At 37.3% G+C, this 22836-nt stretch overlaps 2 protein-coding genes across 5 annotated transcripts in view; both read left to right on the top strand.

The window, feature by feature from the left end:
* Window positions 1–6599: 6599 nt before the first annotated feature.
* LOC591843 (deoxyribose-phosphate aldolase) lies at window positions 6600–16210 on the top strand. The gene is made up of 8 exons (XM_791392.5): window positions 6600–6701; window positions 7009–7106; window positions 8447–8594; window positions 9665–9763; window positions 10786–10920; window positions 11955–12083; window positions 13119–13231; window positions 14805–16210. The coding sequence occupies exons 1-8, from the start codon at window positions 6671–6673 to the stop codon at window positions 15009–15011; spliced, it is 960 nt and encodes a 319-aa protein (XP_796485.3). The 5' UTR covers window positions 6600–6670; the 3' UTR covers window positions 15012–16210.
* A 1096-nt stretch (window positions 16211–17306) lies between these two features.
* The window catches only part of LOC587138 (protein FAM13A), a 75337-nt gene continuing 69807 nt past the window's right edge, over window positions 17307–22836 (top strand). For 2 of the 4 annotated variants that reach the window (XM_030979910.1, XM_030979911.1), the window contains exon 1: window positions 17308–17463. The gene's annotated coding sequence lies outside the window, so the exon portion shown is untranslated. Of the gene's footprint in view, window positions 17464–22836 lie in introns of all 4 variants that reach the window. The other 2 variants (XM_030979909.1, XM_030979912.1) reach the window with 2 other exon arrangements.

Below are 22836 nucleotides of genomic sequence, written 5' to 3'. Positions count from 1 at the left end.
GCTTACTCACCACCGCCCCCAAAATAAGAATCTAGCTACGTGCCTGCAGTTAAATATATAGCTCAAGCCCGTACAAGCTTTTAAGGAGGGGGGGGGGGGGGGGGTTCTTATAGGGTTGCCACTTTTGAGCCAGAGGTGAGAGTGAGTCATTGCTAGGGGTGTAATGAGCACTTAATTTTTTTTTCGTTAGAAAAAGTTTATCCGCGAATTAGCCCGCGAAAAGGCGGGGGGGGGGGAGGGGTGGGGGAGGTGGTGATGAGCTCTAATTTGTACGGGTGTAGCTACGATGCTGACTAAGTTAACGAAATAAATCTTAATATATTTATGTTGTCGAGGAAAATGACCATGGTGCCCATATCGCAAGTAGGCCTACTATACAGTGCGTCCCAGAAAAAACGAAACCGAGAATTAATCACAATTATAATTAATAAATGACACATATTTGTAAAGCATAGATCCTCCTCTTTCATTTGATGTAACTCATATGATGCATATTTCACGCACGAGTGATTAAAAACAAATTGAAGAGAGGGTACCAAAAAGTCATTTGGCGGGCGTTATCTGAATTTCAAAGAGAAAATCACATTTCTAGAAAGTTTATTTTCTGCCCTTTCATACGACACCTCAATCAGGAATAACAAAGTTCTGTTTGTTTAAATCAATGCTTGCATTTCCATAATTTGATGAAACGAATTGGTTTTTACTGGTTGCCTGCCATAGCAACGAGCAGACTTGACAAAAGACTTAACTCCGTTTCGTTGACAATCAGTCATGCACAAAGAGGACGAAAGAGCCCCCAGAAGCTTAGGGGTTTTGGGCATTAAATTTCCATCAGATTAGCATCCAGTGGACCGCCTTAGGGCACTAGATGGGGTCCAGGGGGGCAAAGCCACCGGATGTTCAGGGGTCTTGTTATGCCGACATGTTTTAATTGAGTTATAAAATAAAATTATTTGAATTTAATTGAATTGAATGACATTACGCAATCGAAGACTCGAATCATATCACATCCCCAAAACGACCAAACATAACTTTAGTGTCGATTTGATATTCGCAGAGAAATTTATTTTTAATTTTTAAAGGTACTATGCCCCTTTTGCAGCCAACCTCAAATGCTGTAGAACTTTGCAGGATTTATGAATATGTCATGTATGTCCTATCTGTGAAGTTTAAACGATAGCAGTGTCCTCATTTTCAAATTATGCAAGGAAAACCGTTTGCTTGCTAGACTTCACTGTCAGACACTATAGTGACTGACTGGCTTTTTTTCTTCTTTGGTAATAACATACATGAAAAGAGTTGTAAAGGGTACATGAGCATTTGTCTACATCAATAACCCACTTCTGGTGATGGCCAAGATTAAACTGATTGAATCTTTGCGCAGCATAAAACTTATGACCATTCGGTACTTGTCTGAAAATCAAGACTATTACTTTTGGGCTGTATAGCCCTAAAGTCGATTTGACAACTTATAGTCGTTATTTTCCCACTTGAAGACATTTTCAAGCCCCAACTTTTTTAGGGAAGTTCTAAATTAGTACTATCTTTCAAATGCAGTTGGAATTTAACCTTTTCATTTTTTTGGCCTGCAAATGGGACATAGTACCTTTAAAGATAACCAGATAGAATGATTAAAAAAACAAATTATTGGCTGCCATCAAAGCTGAATCACGAGACATTCTCGCACTTCCCATCCTCGATATTACACACACTGAGCTTAAATGTGCTAAATATTACTTTGATATTTATACAAAAATCATACTTTCCGTGCGCGTCTCAAATGTCTGACGGACAATCTGTGCGGAAGAGGTCTCGCCCCAATAGTCCGCCTGCCGCACCGCATGTCCGTACTCTAGTCCACACGTATACATAGGGCGCGTTCATGCTTGATTTTGAAGGCAGAATGAGCGATTTGTAACGCTCATCGTAAACGCTCATCGTAATCGCAGTTCCACGGTGCACTGTTCATGCTCACTTAATTCTCCAGGCAATTCTCCTTGGGTGGCCTTCAGCTGGATTCGCAAACCTGTGTGCGCATGCTACGTAGACCCACTAGAGGTCAGTGCGTTGACCCCATTTAAACGCGTTTACAAATTGTAAACGCATCTTTTTGTGAGTTTACGATCGGCGATCGTGATCGCCGTTTTTCGGTGATTCTACAAAAGTGAGCATGAACGCAATCGTGTTTTAAACTAAACGCGTAACAGATGCCTGATTCTGGCCGTCAAAATCAAGCATGAACGCGCCCATAGTCAATACAAGTATAATTATACTTAATGAATGAAATGACTGGATAACCCATATTCAGCTTTGCCAGTTAGCTAGGGATGACACTACAGGTAGGGTGATCACACAGCCTGTGCACACAGTCTGCCCCATGCATACACACACACACAAGCACACCCACACACACACACACACACACACACACACACAACAGCAGTCAGTTGGTAGAAATAGCAATTTTCGTAAATTTATCTTTAAAAAACTGAACAATATTTTTAAATTTTTATTTCACATATCTTTCAAGCATACCTTTAACTTCAATTCTGTGTAGTTTCATTGTTATAGGCATGTGGGAAATATGTTAAATTATTAATTAGAATATTGTCTTTTCAGCCATGTGTGACATGGCCCGCTGATCGCCCATTGACTGTTATTCTGCGTGGTAAAAATGCACTTCAATGTATAAAACTCCCCTACAAAATTGCAATATCCTCATATGTTTCACTCATTAAATCAATTTGTTATTTACACTCAAGGTAGCCACAACTGTACTAGGGTCACCAAACTTTGTTTTTTCTGAAATTCAGTCCTTGTGGAATGTTATGGCCTGTTGAATTGAATGGTTTCTCGGAAAATCGTCATAAATCCTCAAATCTGACATTTTTTAAAAGAAACTATACTGTGATGTAGCTGAAAGTCTGCAGATTCTTATCATTTGTTCTGTTTTTTCTGAATAATTTGTGAAACATATGAGGAAATAGCTGTAACGGTGATCCAAGTAATTTCCATCGCCATATTTTATTGGCATTGCAAAAATATTTGGAATTTAATGTTAATATTTGGTGTAAATATGATCTATAAATATATGATTTTAAAAAATGCCAACAAAATGAACAGTTTGTCTTTCCTATATATATATAATTAGCTGAAATTACCTAATTTGCATATTTGATGAATATTCATTTTTTTTTTCTTAAAAAAAAAATATTTCCATACCTGTCTGATATACATAGGTTTCATTGATGTATCATGTTCGGTTTTGATTATGCGCATATTAATTAGACGGACTTAGTTATTTTCACAACTTTTTCATATCTGCAAATTAGCAAAAATGGCAGAAATGACTTATTTTGTTTCCTTCTGTTTTCAAAACGGTAATAGATATATGAATTTTCTTTTTGTATTTTTTACCACAAAGATGATATTTTAGTGTCTGATAATTTAATTTACTATTTGTTTCCAAGAAAGTGATGAATTAAGTTGTCAACTTTGTCGAATTTTGCCATTTTTGCCAATTTGACCATTTCTGGCAGGTTTTTCGGTAATTTTGCGATATAAAAAAAATGGTATAAAATCACAATGCATTGATCGATTTCAATTCTGTTTTTTTGTTTTTTGAAGCTTTCATATAGCTTGATCATTTGCAATCATCAAATAACACGTGTTTGTTGTACTTATTTTTGGTGTGCTATACCTACTACAGGTCTTCCCGGCGCGGATCCAGGGGTGGGGGGTAAGGGAAAAGAAGAAGAGGAAAAAGAAAAGGAAAGGGGGAAAAGAATTAGGGAAGATCAGTTGCGATTTTCATTGGTTCTTCTATCATCATTGTACAACTGTCGTACAAATCGTATCGTACAAATGTATTTATATATTCATTTATTTATTCCTGTTTGATAACAAAAATATAAATATAAACTCATAACAGCAACAAAATTAAATGCAGAAGGAAACTATCTTGCTGGCAGCAAGAAGCGCAAAAATGATCATGCAAAGGCTAAATTGTTATGCGCAAATGGTCATTTTCGTCGACGACATAAATATACAAATTATTTCGTAAACTTAGTTAGCATCATAGCTATATATTTTAACGCAGGTGCGTAGCTAGGATCTTATTTTAGGGAGGGGCGGTATTGAGCAAGCGAATCACTTAAAGAGCGCGCGTAGGGAGGGAATGGGTGAAAGGCCTCCCGCGCGAAGCGCGTTAACTTAGACGTTTCATTAAATTATTAGAAAAAGAAGACGATTCATTGTACCGACTCTAGATCATTGTCTGAATTTTCAAAAATGTTTCTTTGTCCGATTAAAAGTCACAGTTCGAAGGGGAAAAAATTGCTGGCCGACCGACATAAAAAAAAAATCCCACCGACTTCAACCCCACCCCCCCCCCCCTTTAGCGACGCCCCTGAATGAAGAGTGGCATGAGCGGGTAGGCACAGTGGGTGGTTCTAAACTTACAGAGACACTTCGATGAAGACATCCTTATTTCATGATTGCGTGTGTTGAACTGCCCTGGACTTTACAACTTTAAACCTCCAGGGTTTATTTTGCATATATAGGTATTTACCAAATATCATAGGTAGCAAATAAAGGATGACTAACAGAGAAATGAAAATAAACAGATAGGAGAGGATAATCAAGCATAAGGATGTGCACCAATCTATAATGATAATGATAACCGAGCCCCTCACAAAAAAACGGGGGCTCCGTGATGTTATCCGAGCCCCGTAAAAAACAATTGAGTGATATCTAAGCCCCACCAACATATGGGGGGGGGGGGGGCTCAAAGATATCTGAGCCCCACCAAAATATGGGGGGGGGGGGGGGCGCTCAATGATATCAGAGTCCCGCCAAAATATTTGGGGGTTTCAATGATATCCGAGATCCACCAAATATTTTTTTTTGGGTCAATGATATGCGAGATCCGATGTCTGAGCCCCCCCCCCCCCTCCTCCCCAAATAAATATTTATAAAATGTTTATATTTGAATGGTAAGCCTGTAGATTATAGGTATACATGAGTTTCATGCCAAGAATATAATGATTGGGGAGGGGGGGGGGTTAATGATATCCGAGCCCCGCAATAAGTATCGGGGGCGGCTCAATGATATCTGAGCACCACTTAAATATTGGGGGCTCAATGGTATCTTAGCCCCTAAGGACTCAATGATATCTAAGCCCCATCAACAAATTGGGGGCTTTAATGATATCTATATCTAAGCCCCGCAAAAAATATTGGGGGGGGGGGGGGGGTCAATGATATCTGAGCCCCCCAAAGCCCCCCCCCTTTTCACTATATATATTCATTAGACCATTTTGAATAATAATACGACAAATTTTTTTGGAAGAGCCAGCTTATTCCTTATGTTATCCCTTGTTTTGATAATTTCTTATGTATTTTATTGTTTTTCTGCTTATGTATTTCATTGTTTTTGTTGTTTTATTTAATTTCTTACTACAATTCAACTATTTTTACTCCCAATAACCCATGTTTGATCTGCTTTTAGGAAAACTGACTTTTCCATATGTTTTGTACACAAATCACGAAAATGAGCGATTTTCGGGCTGACATGCAAATGCAAAAATTCACGTGACCTTGTAACCGTAGGTCCGATTTTCAAAAAAATTATTTTAAAAGTTGCGCAAGACTCGAAAATAAAAAGTCAGCGAGCGGCGGGGCGCCATCCATATGCGTTCCCGAGCAATCGGAAAAATCGTGGATGGGGGGGGGGGGGCATAATGGCCCCCCCCGGCTTTATTAGGTAATCACTTTTATTTCCCATTTAACTCCTTCATTAAACCTCGAAACGCCCCCAAATACTTTTGAAGCCACGTACAAAAGTATAATCGATTACAACAGTTGTGGGGCCGATATTCATGGAATAAATTAAGGTTTTAAATAAAATATTCACTTCTACTTTCAAAAGGACTGGCCCATTTGCTTTAAAAAAAATTGTAGAGAGTTGTTATTATGTAATTTCTAGAAAAAATGCCTACCACATGATTTACCGAGTTGCTTCCTTTTATATTATTTTTCACGTAAAACAATATGATGACAGACTGTGCGGATAGCAAACCGCACGAATCGTCCCTCGGACGATCCGTGCGAGTAACGGACGATCCGTGCGAGCAGAAAACCCGCATGTTATGTCCGACGGACAAACAAAACTGGTAGGACAAACGGCGCGGTCACACCGGCCCTAGCTAGCAAGGAGAAGGAGGAGGAGAATAATGGAGAAAAAAAAGGGGAAATATAATTTGAGATAAATCGTTGTGCTTATTATTATCACCACCATGATGATTAAATGTCGCTGATTTTAGATGTGTGTGTGTGTGGGGGGGGGGGGGGGGGGGGTAGTGAGCCCTATTTTTTTTTGGTCCTTAAAAATTAGAAAAATTGCACCCCCCCTCCCCTTGAGCGCCAGGGGGGGGGGGGGCATCTCCCATAAAAGGTAAAATGAACGTTAACAAATGTAAAAATACACATTTTTTTCCAGGGGGGGGGGGGCCGGGCCCCCTGGCTCCCTCTTTTTTCCAAAATGTAATGGTCCATTCTTCACCACCTCCAGTCTAAACTCTCCTTCGGAGTATTTAGGAGGAAATAAATCCAAGATCCAAGATTTTTCATTTTTGATTTGTCTACTTGAATGGACACTAATTGAGCAGCTATGGCCGCCCGAAATCCTGGAACTGATTTGGGTACTGTAAATCATTTTTTTTTGTCATTTTGTTTAATTGATGTTTGTCTGAAAATGTTTGTCTGTATTTTTGTTGAGTATATGTATTGAATTTTTAAAGAGTAAGTGTATTTTGAGATACACGGCAGTATATATGTCCGAGTCAGATCTAGGCCTACATGTAGTATGTTGATGTGGCGCGCGCCTGGCGGTCAGGCGTGGGTCCTTCTTCATTGACACTCCTTGTTGTTTGTGGCGCATAGCTTGTAACTTAGTTGTAGCCTGTATTTGCTTTGTAATTTTCCTTTCTTCGCAATTTATTTTTACAGATCTAATGTGGGTTGATTCTGTAAGGGTCAACAAACCTGCTGTATTCAAAAGAGCAAATGAGATCGGGACAAGAAGAGGAGTCAAGAAAAATTATCAGGTGAGAATCTCACAAACAATTCTGCATTGACTTTGAAGTTTGATTTGTCTGACTCTGAGCTATAGTACTAGAGTAAAGGAGCCGGTAATCGGCCAGCTCCAGTTTTCGGCCGATTGGTTGGATGCAAGGTAAAATCACTCTAAAATACATCGCATAATAGCATAACACATATCCCACACATACCATACCATGCCAGTGTCACTGAAGAACCACATTTGCAATGGAAAATATATCCTAAAATATCACATTTTAGCGATGTAATCGCCGGTTCCGCTACCCAAATCTGAAAAATCGAGTATCTTACGCGTGTCTGTAAGAAATATGGGTACCATAAAATGAGCTTTATTTCAAGTATTTTTCAGATTTAGAGCCCGATTTTGTGCTAGTCGCAAGCTCAAAAGTATCTCATCGCATGTATTAAATCAATGCAGCCGCACACCGCGACGCACACACGATATCTCTGTCTAATTCAGATTCCAACTTCCGATCACCGCTGTGCCCGTCTTCGGCCAGGCGAGCACCAGGGAGCTCCGGCGTGGGATACCTGCTCCGCCCGCTTGTGCTGTACATCAGCGCGGAAACGCACAGCGCGCGCGAGCGCTTCCTATTGACTTTGTACATGCGGCCGTAAACTGAAACGCTCGGCCGATAACTGGCTCCAAAACAGTGAAAATTGAAATGAATATTGTCATGGCAATTCGTGATTTTTTTCTGGGATTCTTTTTTTGTTTAAATAATAATAATATTTGCTTCATGATTTGAACAAGAAATGATAATAAATAGGAAGTAAAGAGTCCTAAAAATAGGATTTTGTCTTAAGTGGCCGAAAACGGGCTCCTTTACTCTATTAAATTATACATGATTATACTGTTTATTCTTCAACGGAATCTTGCAAGATATTGTCCATCTCCATCAAGCTATTGTGTTCTCTGTCAAAACTAAATTATAGTCTCAAGATAGGGGGGTGTGACAAATTATAGAAGTTTACTTCTACTCTAGTTTTTCTCAATCATTTATAAAGAAAAATGGCGATGTACAGATTCTGTACACAAAGATTTCTATATCGTATGATTAAAAGAAAAATTGAAACTAAAAAAAAAAATTGGTGAAAAATCTTGCAAGGCGTACATTTAGTTCCTAAATTAAACAAAACTACAACTGTTTGATCATGTTGATTAGTTGGTGGATTAGATGGTTGATGGACAGATCCAAAACCGTACAGTTATATTCCCCTTTAAGTATGTGACAACAGTGTTGTTAAATGTATAACATCCCTGCTGTTTGTTCTAGACCAATAAACACAACTAATCTGTATGAAATGTGCTATGCTTTCTATGTAGGTTGCATGGTTGTTGAAGGCAGCAACATGCATCGACCTGACAACTCTATCAGGAGATGACACTATTACCAACGTTCAGAGGCTTTGCTTCAAAGCAAAGAACCCTATCAGAAGGGACCTGCTAAATGCTGTGCAGATGCAACACAGAGGTAACAATTTCTTATCCTTTAATAGGACATTTGTGGGCACATTTTGGGGAAGCTCAGAGAGTCAGGTGGGTGTTACTGAATGACAATATTCAATAATACCCACCTAGCTCTCATCACATGGTTTTAATAGTATACTAGACAGAGAAGTAAGACTAATAATACAAGGTTAAGCAAGAAACAAAGGAAATGTTTCTTGTTTCCTTTTGATAATCCATGGTTAATTTTGCTTCAGGAGAAAATCTTAATTACTTTGGATTGCATCAACTTTCTTCCTGTCTGTTAATGCTTTTGTATTGAATCTCTTCACTATCTCTTTCTTATTTGTGTGTTTATTCTTTCAATGTATTTTCAGAACTCCTTTCAGAGCTACCTCACTTCCTCTCTTCCACCCTCTTCTCTCTCTCTCTCTCTCTCTCTCTCTCTCCCTCTCTCCCTCTCTCTCTCTCTCTCTCTCTCTCTTTCTCTCTCTCTTCTCTGTCTGTCTGTCTCTCTTTCTTGCCACCCCTCTCCTCTACCTCTCCCCCTCCCCTTCTTTCCCCTCTCCTTCTTTCCCACTCATTTAATGTAAAATTGTATTTATTTACTACAAATATATTGCATACAATTTATATAGTTTCAAGTTACATGTTTTCATATTGAAAGCAGCAAAGTAATGACATTGCTATGCTCACTCACCATTTGCAGTCCATCATTAGCAATGGCATGATGAAACCCTTAATAACATATACATAATTATATTTCCACTATATACCCAGGTCTGACAGTAGGAGCTGTATTTGTATATCCATCCAGAGTGTGTCTATACATAATTATATTGCCACTGTCTATGTACACAGGTATTACAGTAGGAGCTGTATGTGTATATCCATCCAGAGTGTATCTATACATAATTATATTGCCACTGTCTATGTACACAGGTCTGACAGTAGGAGCTGTATGTGTATATCCATCCAGAGTGTGTCTATACATAATTATATTGCCACTGTCTGGTCTGACAGTAGGAGCTGTAAGTGTCTATCCATCCAGAGTGTGTCTATACATAATTATATTTCCACTCTGTATGTACACAGGTCTCACAGTAGGAGCTGTATGTGTGTATCCATCTAGAGTGTGTGATGCTGTGAATGCTCTCAAACAGGCTGGTGCTCCTCAGATCCCAGTAGCTTCAGGTAAATATCATCCTTTAAAAAGAATCCTTGATTTAGCTCATGCTGCAATGATAATTATAAACCTTTCGGTCAGTCAGGAACCCCATGACTTTTACATGCCGATCGCCTGTCTGATTATCAAGATATTTATGAGTGAAAATTGAAATCAAATTTTGCGTTTGTCAAACGGTTTTCATAACACTACAGTCTATTGGGGTAAACGAGTATGGTAAAACCAATCGCTCAAAGGTTTTTACTTTTTTGAGGCTTTTCTTGATCATTTTGAAGCCCAATTTTTGTAGGGCTTCAATATAACACCATATCACAGACACTGTTAACACGTAGGGCCGTGCATCTCAGATTTAACATTGTTAAACGATCCCTTTAATATGAAATACTGTCTCTAAGCGCTTTACAGATATTATTACCCCAGTCATCGGATTTATTCATGCATGATGTGCACCATCTTCACTCCTGGGAAGTATTCCTACCATACGGTCACCATGAGGGCAATTGCAATTAACACAAATGCATTTGTCACCCTACCTGGTCCCCATTTCTCTCTTGGGTGTTGAGTCGCAAATGTAGATTAATGCCTTGCCAAAGGTACGGTCATATCATAGCTGTCAACCATTCCTATTTTGGGGGAATGATTCCTATTTTTTGGCCTTCCAAGTTATTGTTTTGATTCCTAGATTTATCTCTTTTTTCTGTTATGTTCTGTATAAAAAGTTTACAAAAGAGCCTGTATTCCTGATTTTACCTCGAGAGGTTCCTAAATGTTGCTGTGAAAGGTTTCCAGGTATGGTCGTTTGGTCGTGGTCGTGGTCAACAAACAAAACTTCAAACATGTGAAATTGCAATTCAGAAGGAGTATGAACTCATATCTTTGTGGTTTGAGAATTTTTTCAGAATTGTTTACATGTAAGAGGTTAGTTCAGTAGAAGGAATATAATAAGTAACATTTCATACAAAAATTAGGCAGTTTTTGTCATCAATGTTACCGGTTCACTTTAATGAGATTATTTTGATTATGTTAACAGTTGCAACAGGTTTCCCTGCTGGCCAGACACCCTTCAAAACAAGACTGGCTGAGATTCAGATGGCTGTATCCGATGGAGCAAAGGAGATTGACATCGTCATCAACAGAGCATACGCACTGGCTGGAAACTGGAAAGGTGGGTAATCTCATGGTATAGGAGGACCTCTCGGGATTGGAGATGGTGCGCACATTGGGCCTGGATTGGATGAAAGGGGGGGGGGGGGGGCAGCTGATGAAAACCTGAGAGGGGATGTCCATACCGGAAGCCCAAGTTATATTAGAAAAACAGAAATGTCATGAAAGTGAATGCTTTATTTTTAAAAGCTTTATCATATCTTATCAAATATTATAAAACAGATTAAAGCTTATCTGCCGTAGTTTACAGGAGGGATTAGACTGCCCTGCAAGGTCACTGGACAGGTGGTTATCTCATCAACTCAGCTCTCAGTTAACATAAGAAAAAGAGGATCATGGGGGACCACTGGTCACCGATTAGGCATTGTTTGTTATATAGAGGGCGCAAGTAGCTACAAGTAGTGTAGTGGGCCTTTAAGATATTGGTGAAGTGATACTGTGTAACCATTTCCTCCCCCTATTTTATATCGAAATTTAGTAAATGACAATACTGCCAGCAGGACTTGGTGATAAGGAAACATTAGCTGTATAATGATGGATTAAATATTCAGGGAATAACGTATGATAGCTTCATAACTGACTATGGTTCAGTCTTAGTGCACGCTTAATGTGCATGGATACAATGCGTGTATCTAAGTGACCATAGTAAATACTCATTTTGGAGATGTATCCCTCGGGTCTCTCCTCCCTGTATAACTGATTGGGAGTGTGCAGGTGGACCACTACACCAGGGTTTCCCCCTACTCTTATACAAATAGTGCAGTGGGTTCTTAACTTGCAAAGGTGGTAACTCTCCTCTGCATGGGGCCTCCATTTAACGTCCTATCCGAGGGAATGATTGTTTTCCACTTAACATAGCCTACATCTATGAAACAGGGAAGGGGCACGTTAACGCACAACACAGGCTTTATTCATCCATCTGGGTTGTATTCGAACCAACGATCTTTGTTTCGACAGGCAGACGCTTTACCGACTGAACCAACTCGCCTCCTGTTCCACCTAAATGTTAATGTTGTTCTTGTGATGTTTGTTTAGGTGTCTATGACGAGGTGAGGTTATTCCGAGAAGCTTGTGGTGAGGCACATCTTAAGACCATCCTGGCGACAGGTGAACTTGGGACTTTGGTCAATGTTTATAAAGCCAGCTTAGTTTGCATGATGGCAGGTAAGTCATTCATTCATTCATTCATTGTTAGCAAAGTTCTCACAACAATAGTTGATATAGGCCGACACTAGTCGATTCTGTTATTATCAAACATACTGGCTATGTGTGTATGATGGCATCTTATTCATTCATTCATTCATTTATTATTAGCAAAGTTTGCACTAAAATGGTTAATATAGGTCGATTCAATTTAAATCTTCTACTATAAAAGATTTCTGAGACCATTCTCACTAAAAAGATTGATTTGGGCAGACTCATGTTGAATCTTCTACTGGAAAATTTTGAAGACCATTTTCTTGAGTGGTGAATTGGCCAGTGTTAAGATTTTTATAATGTTATAATGATAGGTTAGTATAGCAAGATTCCAGTGGATTCTGCTATAACTAAATTTCTTGAGAATCATGAGCCCATATTTGACTAATTCAGTGAAACCTAATACTTGGTCTTAGTCATATTTAACAAAAGTAAAATTTGACTGTGGTCTATTGAAAAATACTTGCTCTGTCAAACTCTGATTAAGATCCTGCGCAAACTCAACATCAGGTTACGATGTTAGTTGAATTTCGGCCCATGATTAGTTTGATGTAATGAAAAGAAATAACTTTTGTGTAAACTCTAAAGACTTTGATTAGGGTAGTGACGTTGCACCAAGTATGTATCTTAGATGCACTTGTGTCAAAAGAGGAAGGCTATAATAAACTCTTGAATTATGGATCTATAATTGCCCTCTGAAACGCCATTTATAGAAGATTCCTCAAAAAACGTATCTGACTTTGTTATTGTGGAACATATGTCTGTTACAGTTACAGTGAATCCTGTCTATAAAGACCACCCAAGGGAGACAAGAAAAGTGGTCTTTATAGGCAGGTGGTCCATATTTGCAGGTTCCTTCAGTACATGTTTCAATGAGAAACCACTTTCAAGGGAAACAAACAAAAAAGTGGTCTTTGTAGACATGTGGTCTTTCTGTACACGTGGTCACTAAAGCAGGTTTGACTGTATTTTGAATAACCCTGATGGTTTCTTTTCTTCTAGGCGCTGATTTCATCAAGACATCAACAGGGAAGGAAGCAGTTAATGCTATTCTACCTGTTGGCCTGGTGATGGTCAGGGCTATCAGAGAGTACTATCATAGGACAGGATTTAAGGTAAGTTTTTCCCTTGTATCTCAAAATGTTTAAAAGGATATTTTTTTAATTGATTTCAGTAAACAAAAAGACAAATTTTGCATCCATTAAGGAGAAAGATATTTTCTTTTACCATTAGTTTGTATTTATTGTTTGTTACTTCTTGTTAAAGGGAAATGAAACCCAACAAACTTTAGCTGACAGCCTTATTAAAGATTGTGAGCCAGTTAAAAATATCTTGAAATTACTACAGCTATTTCAAACAGTTGAGCATTTTCTTTTGTTATTTGGCACGCATAAGTTGTTGCTCTGTCAGACAGAGCTTCACCAATTATTCAAAAGAGTGACAAACACATACATACAGTTAACAGCAAAATTATTCATACTCTAACAAAGGACTGTAATTGTTTAAGTATGTTAAAATTTCATTTTTCCTGAGAATGTGACATATTAAACGTAAATCTAAAAGTATCCAACAAAGTACTAATTCAACCAGTCCACTTTCCTTTCTTGAGTTATGGAAATCACAAAAACATTTAATTTACAAGGGGTATGCATAATTCAATTGTTAAATGTAAATCGGCTCCAAAAAATCACCTGTTTCAGATGCCGATGCAACAAGGTTGCTGCTTTTCGCATTGATGATTCTCGATGTATAATATACCCAGCCATTATGCAACACGTTATCCATTTTATGCTGGTCAATAGACTTGTTCTTCTCCGACATCACTATTTTAAATGGCAACTCTCGTGGGAAAATGAATAACAAGAAAGCTGCAAACTTTGGAGAGATTGTTTCCCTTGCTATGTCATCAAATAGGAGTACTTTCAAGATTTTTAACTGGGTGACAGTTTTGAATAAGATTATCAGCTACTGTTGGTTGGGTTTCATTCTTCTTTAAGATTGGAAAGAAGAAATAAAATGGAGAAAGCTGAAGGGTAAACGTGGCAATATATATAATCATGTTTGCCATTCACTTTGGTTTAAGCCTACTAATAGTGGTTTTCTCTCTAATATTGTCTCAGTCTGATATAATGACTGATTCTGAGCTTGTAACAGAACAAGCTGCATAGTAAACAGACGGTATTATCCTGTTGACTACAATTTTTCAAAATTCTTATAGGCTTAAAACAGAAGCCATCTGGTTTCAGGAGTCAATGTTTAAGATATTCAAATGTTTATAATTATGTCATCAAAGAATCTGCATGGTAAAAGAGAGAGGGGCTTTTGTGATTTCAGTTTGCTTTTTCACTGTGAACAAAATGTGCTGCAGAAGGATTAAAAGTGTTTTTTTTTTAAAGCCATCTTCATGTTTGTTTCAAAATGAATTACATGATAAATAGAAAGTTTTGAAATGTTTAGTTTACATGTAAAGCTTGTATTACACAATATTTGATTTGATTTATTGGTTTCTGCATTTTGTTTTCATCATACATTTTCATGAACATAATATGGGTTGATACAATATTTTAAGTGTATATAATTTTATACAGATATTAAATGAAATTAAACAAATATATTGAATGCATAATTAACATACCTTAAATGCAGGAGGGCTATCCTAAGACATGATGATTTGTGTTTGATCTTTAGGTTGGTTTCAAGCCAGCCGGAGGAATCAGAACAGCGAAGGATTCTTGTGTCTGGCTTGCTCTCATGAAGGAAGAGCTTGGCAACGATTGGCTGACTCCAGAACTCTTTCGTTTCGGAGCAAGCTCACTCCTCCTTGACATAGAGAGACAGATCTACCACAACGTAACAGGGCGCTATGCTGCTGCTAATGAACTTGCTATGGGATAAGGGTCTTTATCATGTGTTTGTTTCATATATGTGAATATATCTTGTATTATCACAACCTTTTTTAGATCAGGAATAAATAATACCTTCATTTTCATCAGTACTCTTTGGTTTAAATCAAATCTGCTACTGAATATATATTTTTAATTTCCCCTATTTTTTAAGAATTATTGAAAAATTTAGAATCAGAAACTTTACTACATGATATTTTGTCGATAGTGGCATACGTTTCTAGGTATGGTGGATCTGGACCACTCTCAACAATTTTGAAAGCCTTATACAGGGTAAACTTTTTTCAGACTTTAAAGTAGTTCCTAAAGATTGGTCTTATTTTGGGCAGAAATGGATGTCAAAGTACGTTATATTTCAGCCTTTAAAGGGAAAGATCATGTAATGATCAGGACTAATGCCGAACTTAATGCATTTTTATCTCATTTTTGTTATGTTTAGCAGACTTTTTGCCATTTCAATAATTAATCACTCCTAACATTAATGTGTCCTTTTGAATGTAACTTTAAGTACTGGTAATGACAGAAAATAGAATCTAGCCAAACATATCCTGTATAGTCAATGCTAAGTAAATATCCTGTTTTGTCAAAGGATGGTTATCTACCGTCCAATTGTCCCAGTCATGGATTATATGAAAACGTGTGTACATACGGTTTTAATCTGAGTAAAAGGGCAATTGTCTGTATTAAGATCTTGAGTGGGTCTAAGTCTTCCATTTTGAAAAGAAGCAATCCAAATAGTCTTGAAAGACAGTTTTCTTAAATATGAATTTTTGTTCTTTGAAAATTTGTGAACAAACTTATTTGTTTTTAATTCATCATAGTGAATAGACTTGAAGTAAGCCCTATTACAGATATCATAAAATAGTTTTTAGTGTTTTTCCTGAAAGCATTGATACGGTTTATCCAAATCCAGATTTGAATATGTTAAATTGATATAGAAAACATTATTAGATGCTTAATATGGTTGTTTCTAAGTGCACAAATACAATACTAAGTCTGCAAAAAGATGGCCAGTTATTACATCCATGTATAAATGTATATTATGTAGGAACCAGTATAATCATATTTTTATGAATTTCGATCATGTACCTGTTCATGTATAAACAAAAAGAAAATTGCAGTGCATCTAATTTTATACCATTTTGATGAAATCATTCAGGTGAAATAAATGGTTTGTCAAGCATCAACAAATTGTGGTTTTTATTCTGTTTTTAATTACTTCTTGATGGTTTGCTTCTTTAAAATGATAAATGAGATATTTCATATTTATTAAAATTCAACAGTATACAAATGATGCATGCACATAAGTTCATTATACGATCTATCCGCACTTGAGTTCAGGATGGGTGTATCTATTGCACGAAGCCGTTAGGCTGAGTGTGATAGATACACACAGCTTCAACAAGGGCGGATAGATCGTATAATGAACAAATGAAAACATGCATCATTCGTTCTATACAACAAAACTCCTAGATCCTTGTTATTTGATGTAAAAAAAATTCATTCAAAATTGTTTTGTGACAGTATTAAGTGCTCTAACCTCAACGCACACTACTGCGAATCGTGTACATTCGCTAAAAAACGTGTGAGAGTATGGAAACTATTGAATGCTTTTTAGTGAAAAAACGTGTGATAGTCTTGGTAAATGAATGGCGTGACCGTGCATGACCAATCATTTGATCAGAATCTGGGAGTGAGTTGTATAATATGCAATCAAGACATGACGAGGTAAGATCGACCCAACTGTTTCAAAATTATTCAACTAAATTATTTTTTACAAAAGAAAACAAAAACATGTTTAAACAAGTTTTGGGACGACATTGAATGATAAAAAAAAAGTATAATTCAATTTAAAAAGTGGATTAATGGATAGAAAAACAAAGTAGGTTATAGTTTATGGTAGTAGAGGTAGGATGGGGGTAGATGCAGAATGGTAGTAGAGGTAGGATGGTAGGGTGGTAGTAGACGTTCAGGCGATTTTTCTGTCTTGTCACCTTGGAAGACTGAACCAAAACAAAATCAAAATTGTATCTTACTCATTCACTCAAAGTATGCCAGGCATTTGCTTATCAACATTCTACAGTCTTAAATCTCTTGTAATCACAAAAAATGGAACAAATTAATAAAACCGCTTGCAATCTTTAGTTTATTTCCGTGATAGGCTGCATAGCCTAGAATAAGCAGAAGAAGAAGAAGGAAAAAAAAGCAGAAGAAGAAGAATTGTTTCCTACTTATTTTTACTGGATTGTTCATCAGAGGTAAAAATCGGGGACGCCATCTACTGTTCATCTTCACACATTAATGGCCTAGGAAAAGATTCCCTTCGCTGATTCCGCGCGGACGAATTATTCCCTTTCATTCCGCATCATCACGCCAAATACCAGCGAACAACTCGATGAACATTTCTAGGAGTGCCGTCTGGTTACATCTGGACCAGAGATTGGGTAAATTGACGTTTCTTATATTTATCCTTATTCTAATGTGATTGATTTTGAACTTTGCAGTACAACACATTTCATGGTCAGTGTGACACGCTGTCGAAATTATTTCCAGAGGTTTTGCTTTAAATCTAGAGAATCATGAATTTTTATATTTTGGCTGGGGCCGGGGGCGTGCAATTGCAACGAGATGTTCAAATACGGACTGACCGGAACTTGCCCAGCGAGTGATTGTTGATATTCGGTGCTAAGGACGCAGTGCAATGTCGCGACGGCGGGGCGGGCGCGGAGAGCTGAGAAGAGCCTGATTATAAATCACTTTACATTTATACTTCAACCTACCTTTACCCGAGATTCTGGAAGAAGGCTAGACTATGTAGTATGTTCTCAGCAGTCAGGCTTCCAGTTCAAGCTCTTGTTTCTTCCTTCTCAATTTGTTTGCCCCCTCTGCAACCAGAAATCTAACGTTAAAGTTAGACCAAAAGCTTCAGTCTCTCTAATCGTCGGTTGTTCCACTGAGACTACGTCTGGCTCCACTAGACCTCCGATTATAGAGACTGAAGTTTGTCCTATGGGGACTGTACGGAACAAATGGTTCGGTTCGGCAGGACTGCGATGAATGAAATATGCAACAGGATTTTCATCGACTTTACATAGATCTAGGGTAGAGTGCCCAGTATTTGGTCACTTAAGGGGAAATCACTAATATTTTGAATTCTTACCTCTTTTGTTTGGCAATCTACCCATCAAAAGAAAAGAAATTATTCCTCTAACAGGATTTTATAGTCACTTAAAATATAGAATAATGATAAGCAAAATACTTCCGAAAGGAGACGGAGCATTTTTCTGCCCAGAATTCGGTCGTGCCGATTAGAATTCGGTCACGCAATTTGTGCGTGGTATCTCCGTTGCAAAGGAGCGTAGCTTATTTGCACACTATTTTCACACAATTGTGCGATAAAGCACTGAATGTCAATGCGTTGACCGAATACTGGCCGAGCGATACCGCATGGCAAGGGTATCGTATAAATACCTCTTGCACATCGGCAAGTGCGTCATTTGCAAATTCGCTGCGATGGAGCGAACACGGAAGTGATTCTCTTCACACACATACTAAATTCATTGTGACAGCACACGTAGTTGTTTCGCAATAGACTTCTACATATGGCTATGCATGTTAGCACATGTGCTAAGAGAACGCGGAAGTGCGGAAAGTTGTGCGACACTGACAAATTTCGAGCTAAGTTGGAGATCTTTCCGGGGCCCTAAATCTGATTTAATTTTGAGAGTTAAGAAAAATTGTTCAGCTGCCTGATTTGTGCAAGTTTCGTGGCTCATAAATTATTTTTTTAATTGTTACAGCTGTTGAAACGGCTGTCTGACCGAATACTGGGAATTGACCGAATACTGGGCGCGCTACCCTACCTCATAAATGCTGGAATATTGCAATAATTAGAGTCTAGGGTCTAGATCTATATTAAACAAAAAACATATAGACCCCTAGGTCTATATAGCTTATTTGACTTACGATAACTTGCTCATTTAGATCCTAAATTAATGATTAATCCGAGAAAGTCTTGTAGTCAACTAACTAGTACAAGTCGGCCCGGCTTGACCCGCGAAACGAGTGCCCTGATTGGCCGTTGGCTATGTTTCGGTAGGTTGACCCGGAAATATATCGGTCGTCGGGTCATATAGCTCTATGTTTGAGTGCATGAACGTACTGTTTCACAGTTCTGAGATACACATTGGATAAATCATATAAGTAAGTCTGTAAATTTCGCATTTTAGAATAGGTTATCAAATTTTGATAACTGTAATTAGAACAAAAAATATACCAACCTATTTTATATCTGATTTAGAAATCAGAAAATTAGATCTAAATAAAGAAAATCGGGGAGAAAATGTCGTGAACGAAAAGATGTTCATCGCTGGCTCGAGATTTCCCCCACGGTACGAGATCTCTGTATATGGGGAATGTCAATAACCGTCTGATATGGGTCATTTCTGTCTACCAGAAATCATAAAGATGAATTAAATCCAGGAGGCAGAAATCTAGATCTAGGGTCTAGACTATGTTCTTCTAGCCTATAGCAGGGCTGCCAACACTCACGCATTGAGCGTGAGACTCACACATTTCACTCAATTCTCATGCTCTCACGCTAACAATGAAATTCCTCACATACAAGTCTTAAATAACTAAATGATAATAAAAACAGATAAATTTGAATTTTGAATGAATTATGCCACCAAAATCAAGAAGTTAGAAAGTTTTCTGCCTTTTAGTTTTATTCCCTTTCATCGAAGACGTAAGCCTCGATCTCACTTCTCGCTAGCTAGCTAGCCTGATGATGTACGTTTCCATGCACTGTACTCATATTCATATGCAGCTAGCCGGCTCGGCCCCGAATATGGATCGGACGAACCAGCAGCGAGCTCGAGTACGACATCAGTAACAGTTGACAATTTACATGTAATTGATCAAGAACAGCAAAGATTTTACGGTTCTGTGCTTTGTTTTTAGAGAGGGCCTAATATTTCTTCATACAGTAGAATAGAATGAGAGGGATTATAAAAATACAGAGTGAGTTTTGAGAGTGAAAAATGAATTGTGATTATGTAACAACTTAAAGTTGAACAAAAACTTGCCTGTAAATGTGAGAGAGTGAGCACCTCGCTCTACCCCTAGCCCAGCGGCATATGACAGCCAAAAACTTTGTCATTAAAAAAAAAAAATTCTGCTGATTTTTTTTGCCGATTATTTTAGCCGAATACCGATCACGGTACGAGGGTGTCGCTCCGATCTTCCGATCCGATCAAAGCCTCAACTTACAGGGTTAATCAGGACAATAGTATCTAACTAAGTCAAGAACTTCAGGATATTTGTCGCATATCATTTTGAAGATAATATTTTTCTCTACCTAAAAAATATGACTTGGTATGGAATTTCCTGTGAAAACCAATGACAAATCTGCATTTTGGAGGACATCCCCCCATCCTCTCCTAAGCGTGCAAGCACTCTCAGTGACACAATTTGAACGCATACTGTACTGTACCTACCTGTAGTATTTGTTGCGTTATTTTGTATTTATTTTATTATAATTTTTTTTTTTTGCTTCATCAATGTTGTCTAGATATGGATCCACTGGCTTTTTGGGGTGTTTGATCCATCAAATTTCTCCATGAATATGTTTATTCTTGTGATTTTTATGAAATAATTGAATTGAATAGAAAATGAATCATATATTTATTGGTAATATGTTTCTACATAAACCATGCAATTTGAAAATGTGTTCAGTTCATCAACAACTAAGACAATTAAAATGTCTGTATTTTGAAATTTGAATGCTTTTTCTTTTCCCTTCTAGTTTCTTTGTCCTACTTTTTTCTTTTTCCTTCCTTTCTCTTTTCATTCATTTGAAAGATATTTATGGTGTGCTTGGGAATTTTGGGTCTCATACATGTAATCTTCCAGTGTAATATGTAATCAGAAACATATTTGAAAAATATTTTTAGTAATTTTCTCCTTGCTATAGGTAGCCAGTCCCGCACAAGAATTGTATTGTACAGTGATGTATGTCCTGTAATAGATCTTGCCAAAGAATGGCAAGGTTTTTTGTCCTTTTAGCAGACATGTGTAAAAGCTTTGTAGAATTTACAGTGTATGCCTATAAAATTTGTTGTATGCCAAATTTAATAAGGAAACTGATGATTAAAATTCAAGATGTAGCCCCAATACATGTACAGTACATTTAGTTAAAGAGTAAGAATCACTTGGCTGTCTCCCAAGCCTTCTTCAATATTTTGTTGCTTTGAAGCTACTGCTAGAAAAAAAAACTTGACACAAAACGTTATATTGTACCACAATTAGCTAAATCCTGGGATTTTTGCAGGACTACATACATTGTAGATGTACAATCTAAAGGTTTACTGTTTAATTCAGGAAGAAGCAAAATGAATTTAAAATCCTGTTGAAGTATTTAATTACTCTTTTTAAATCATATTTTATATGGGTGCTTTCTATTGTCTGTAAAAATAGTCTGAAATACCAATTACCGGTACAATTTAAAAATAAAATAGAACTTTTTTTCTTCTTTACTTTAGTACATTTGCTAATACCTGGTAATTCAAATTTTGGTACTTTGGAGCTATATAGCTAAATCGCTCCCTGCTAGCCTGTATTTTATTCGCTAACCTATACTGTATCTTATCTATCACAATGTAGTTTTTGTAATCAGTCAAAACATCCATTGTACAAGACTGCTGTTTATGAGGTAAAGACCAGTTTTGGAAATGCCCCCCCTCTCAAAAATGAAATGGAAGCTCTTATCAACCATGTGAAAGAATATGTTTTGACGCGATCATACAAATTTTACCGAGAAACCGCCGACTAATTGATATATTTGGTAAATTATTATATCTATTTAGACCTGATAGATATAACGCACGTGTTATGCTCGTGTCGGGGTAGTCCCTTCTACACCTTTCTGTGTACAGTGCTTATAGCTTTATCAAGACTGGGCCAAATTTCTTATCATTTTGATGATTCCAGAACGTTTCTTTCACAATGTAATCGCATGACCATAACTGGTCTTTATCTTTAAGTCATCACTATTGGAATATACATGTACACCTTCATTTACACATTCATATGATATCATAATGGCTTGCCAAATATTAGATGTACAACATTGAGTGCATCCTGTTTATTGTATGCAGCAAGGACTCATCTAGCCTCCCTTCATAGTGAAATTATTTATTTCTCCTATCTCTCAAATCAACTTTAAGAAAAGTTTGTATACAATCCTAAATATTTACAAACTACTTGTAAATTAACTACACACACTGTACATGTATATACATGTATATGTATAATTTTTCTCATTTGCTATTTCTGTAAAAGAGAAAGAGGTATTTTGTTTGTTTGTCTGTTTATTTGTGATTTATAAGGTTTATACTGATCCAGGTCAAAATCAATCAGATTTACATGTAATTATTTGGATACTGACCTGTAACACCACCATATCATGGAAGACGAGACTCGGGATCAAGTTCTTGGACCAGTATGTAAATAAAGGTACCGGTAGACCAGAGTGTACAGTAGGAGAGAGCAGACCACTATTAAAAGCCATTTAACAAAACGAAAAAAAAAAAAAAAATCAGGTTTAGCATCCCCACCTGCTTCCCTTTTGGCATCTGCCTCCTTTTTTTCTTTACCCCCCTTGGTAAACATTTTTTTTTTTTTTTTTTTTTTTTTTAATGGAAAAATACACTGCTGAAATGATCTATTTCTGATTAAAAAGAAAAAAATGCTGGCGGCCATCTTGAAAAATAGCCCGACTTTCAGGGAAAATGTACCTACATGTAGTGGCCATTTTG

This window comes from Strongylocentrotus purpuratus, unplaced genomic scaffold (assembly GCF_000002235.5).
Source record: "Strongylocentrotus purpuratus isolate Spur 01 unplaced genomic scaffold, Spur_5.0 spur5_scaffold_10, whole genome shotgun sequence".
Lineage (NCBI taxonomy): Eukaryota > Metazoa > Echinodermata > Echinoidea > Camarodonta > Strongylocentrotidae > Strongylocentrotus > Strongylocentrotus purpuratus.
Note: the sequence above shows the minus strand (reverse complement) of the source record. Positions and strands in the feature narration are given on the sequence as shown.

What these genes read in the sequence shown, in the direction of transcription:
- LOC591843 (XM_791392.5), top strand. Translation starts at nt 6,671, where the DNA reads ATGGCCGCCCGAAATCCTGGAACTGATTTGG. An exon ending in TGTGCAGATGCAACACAGAG is followed by an intron (nt 8,595 to 9,664) that starts GTAACAATTTCT and finishes GTATGTACACAG; the next exon opens with GTCTCACAGTAGGAGCTGTA. An exon ending in ATCATAGGACAGGATTTAAG is followed by an intron (nt 13,232 to 14,804) that starts GTAAGTTTTTCC and finishes TTTGATCTTTAG; the next exon opens with GTTGGTTTCAAGCCAGCCGG.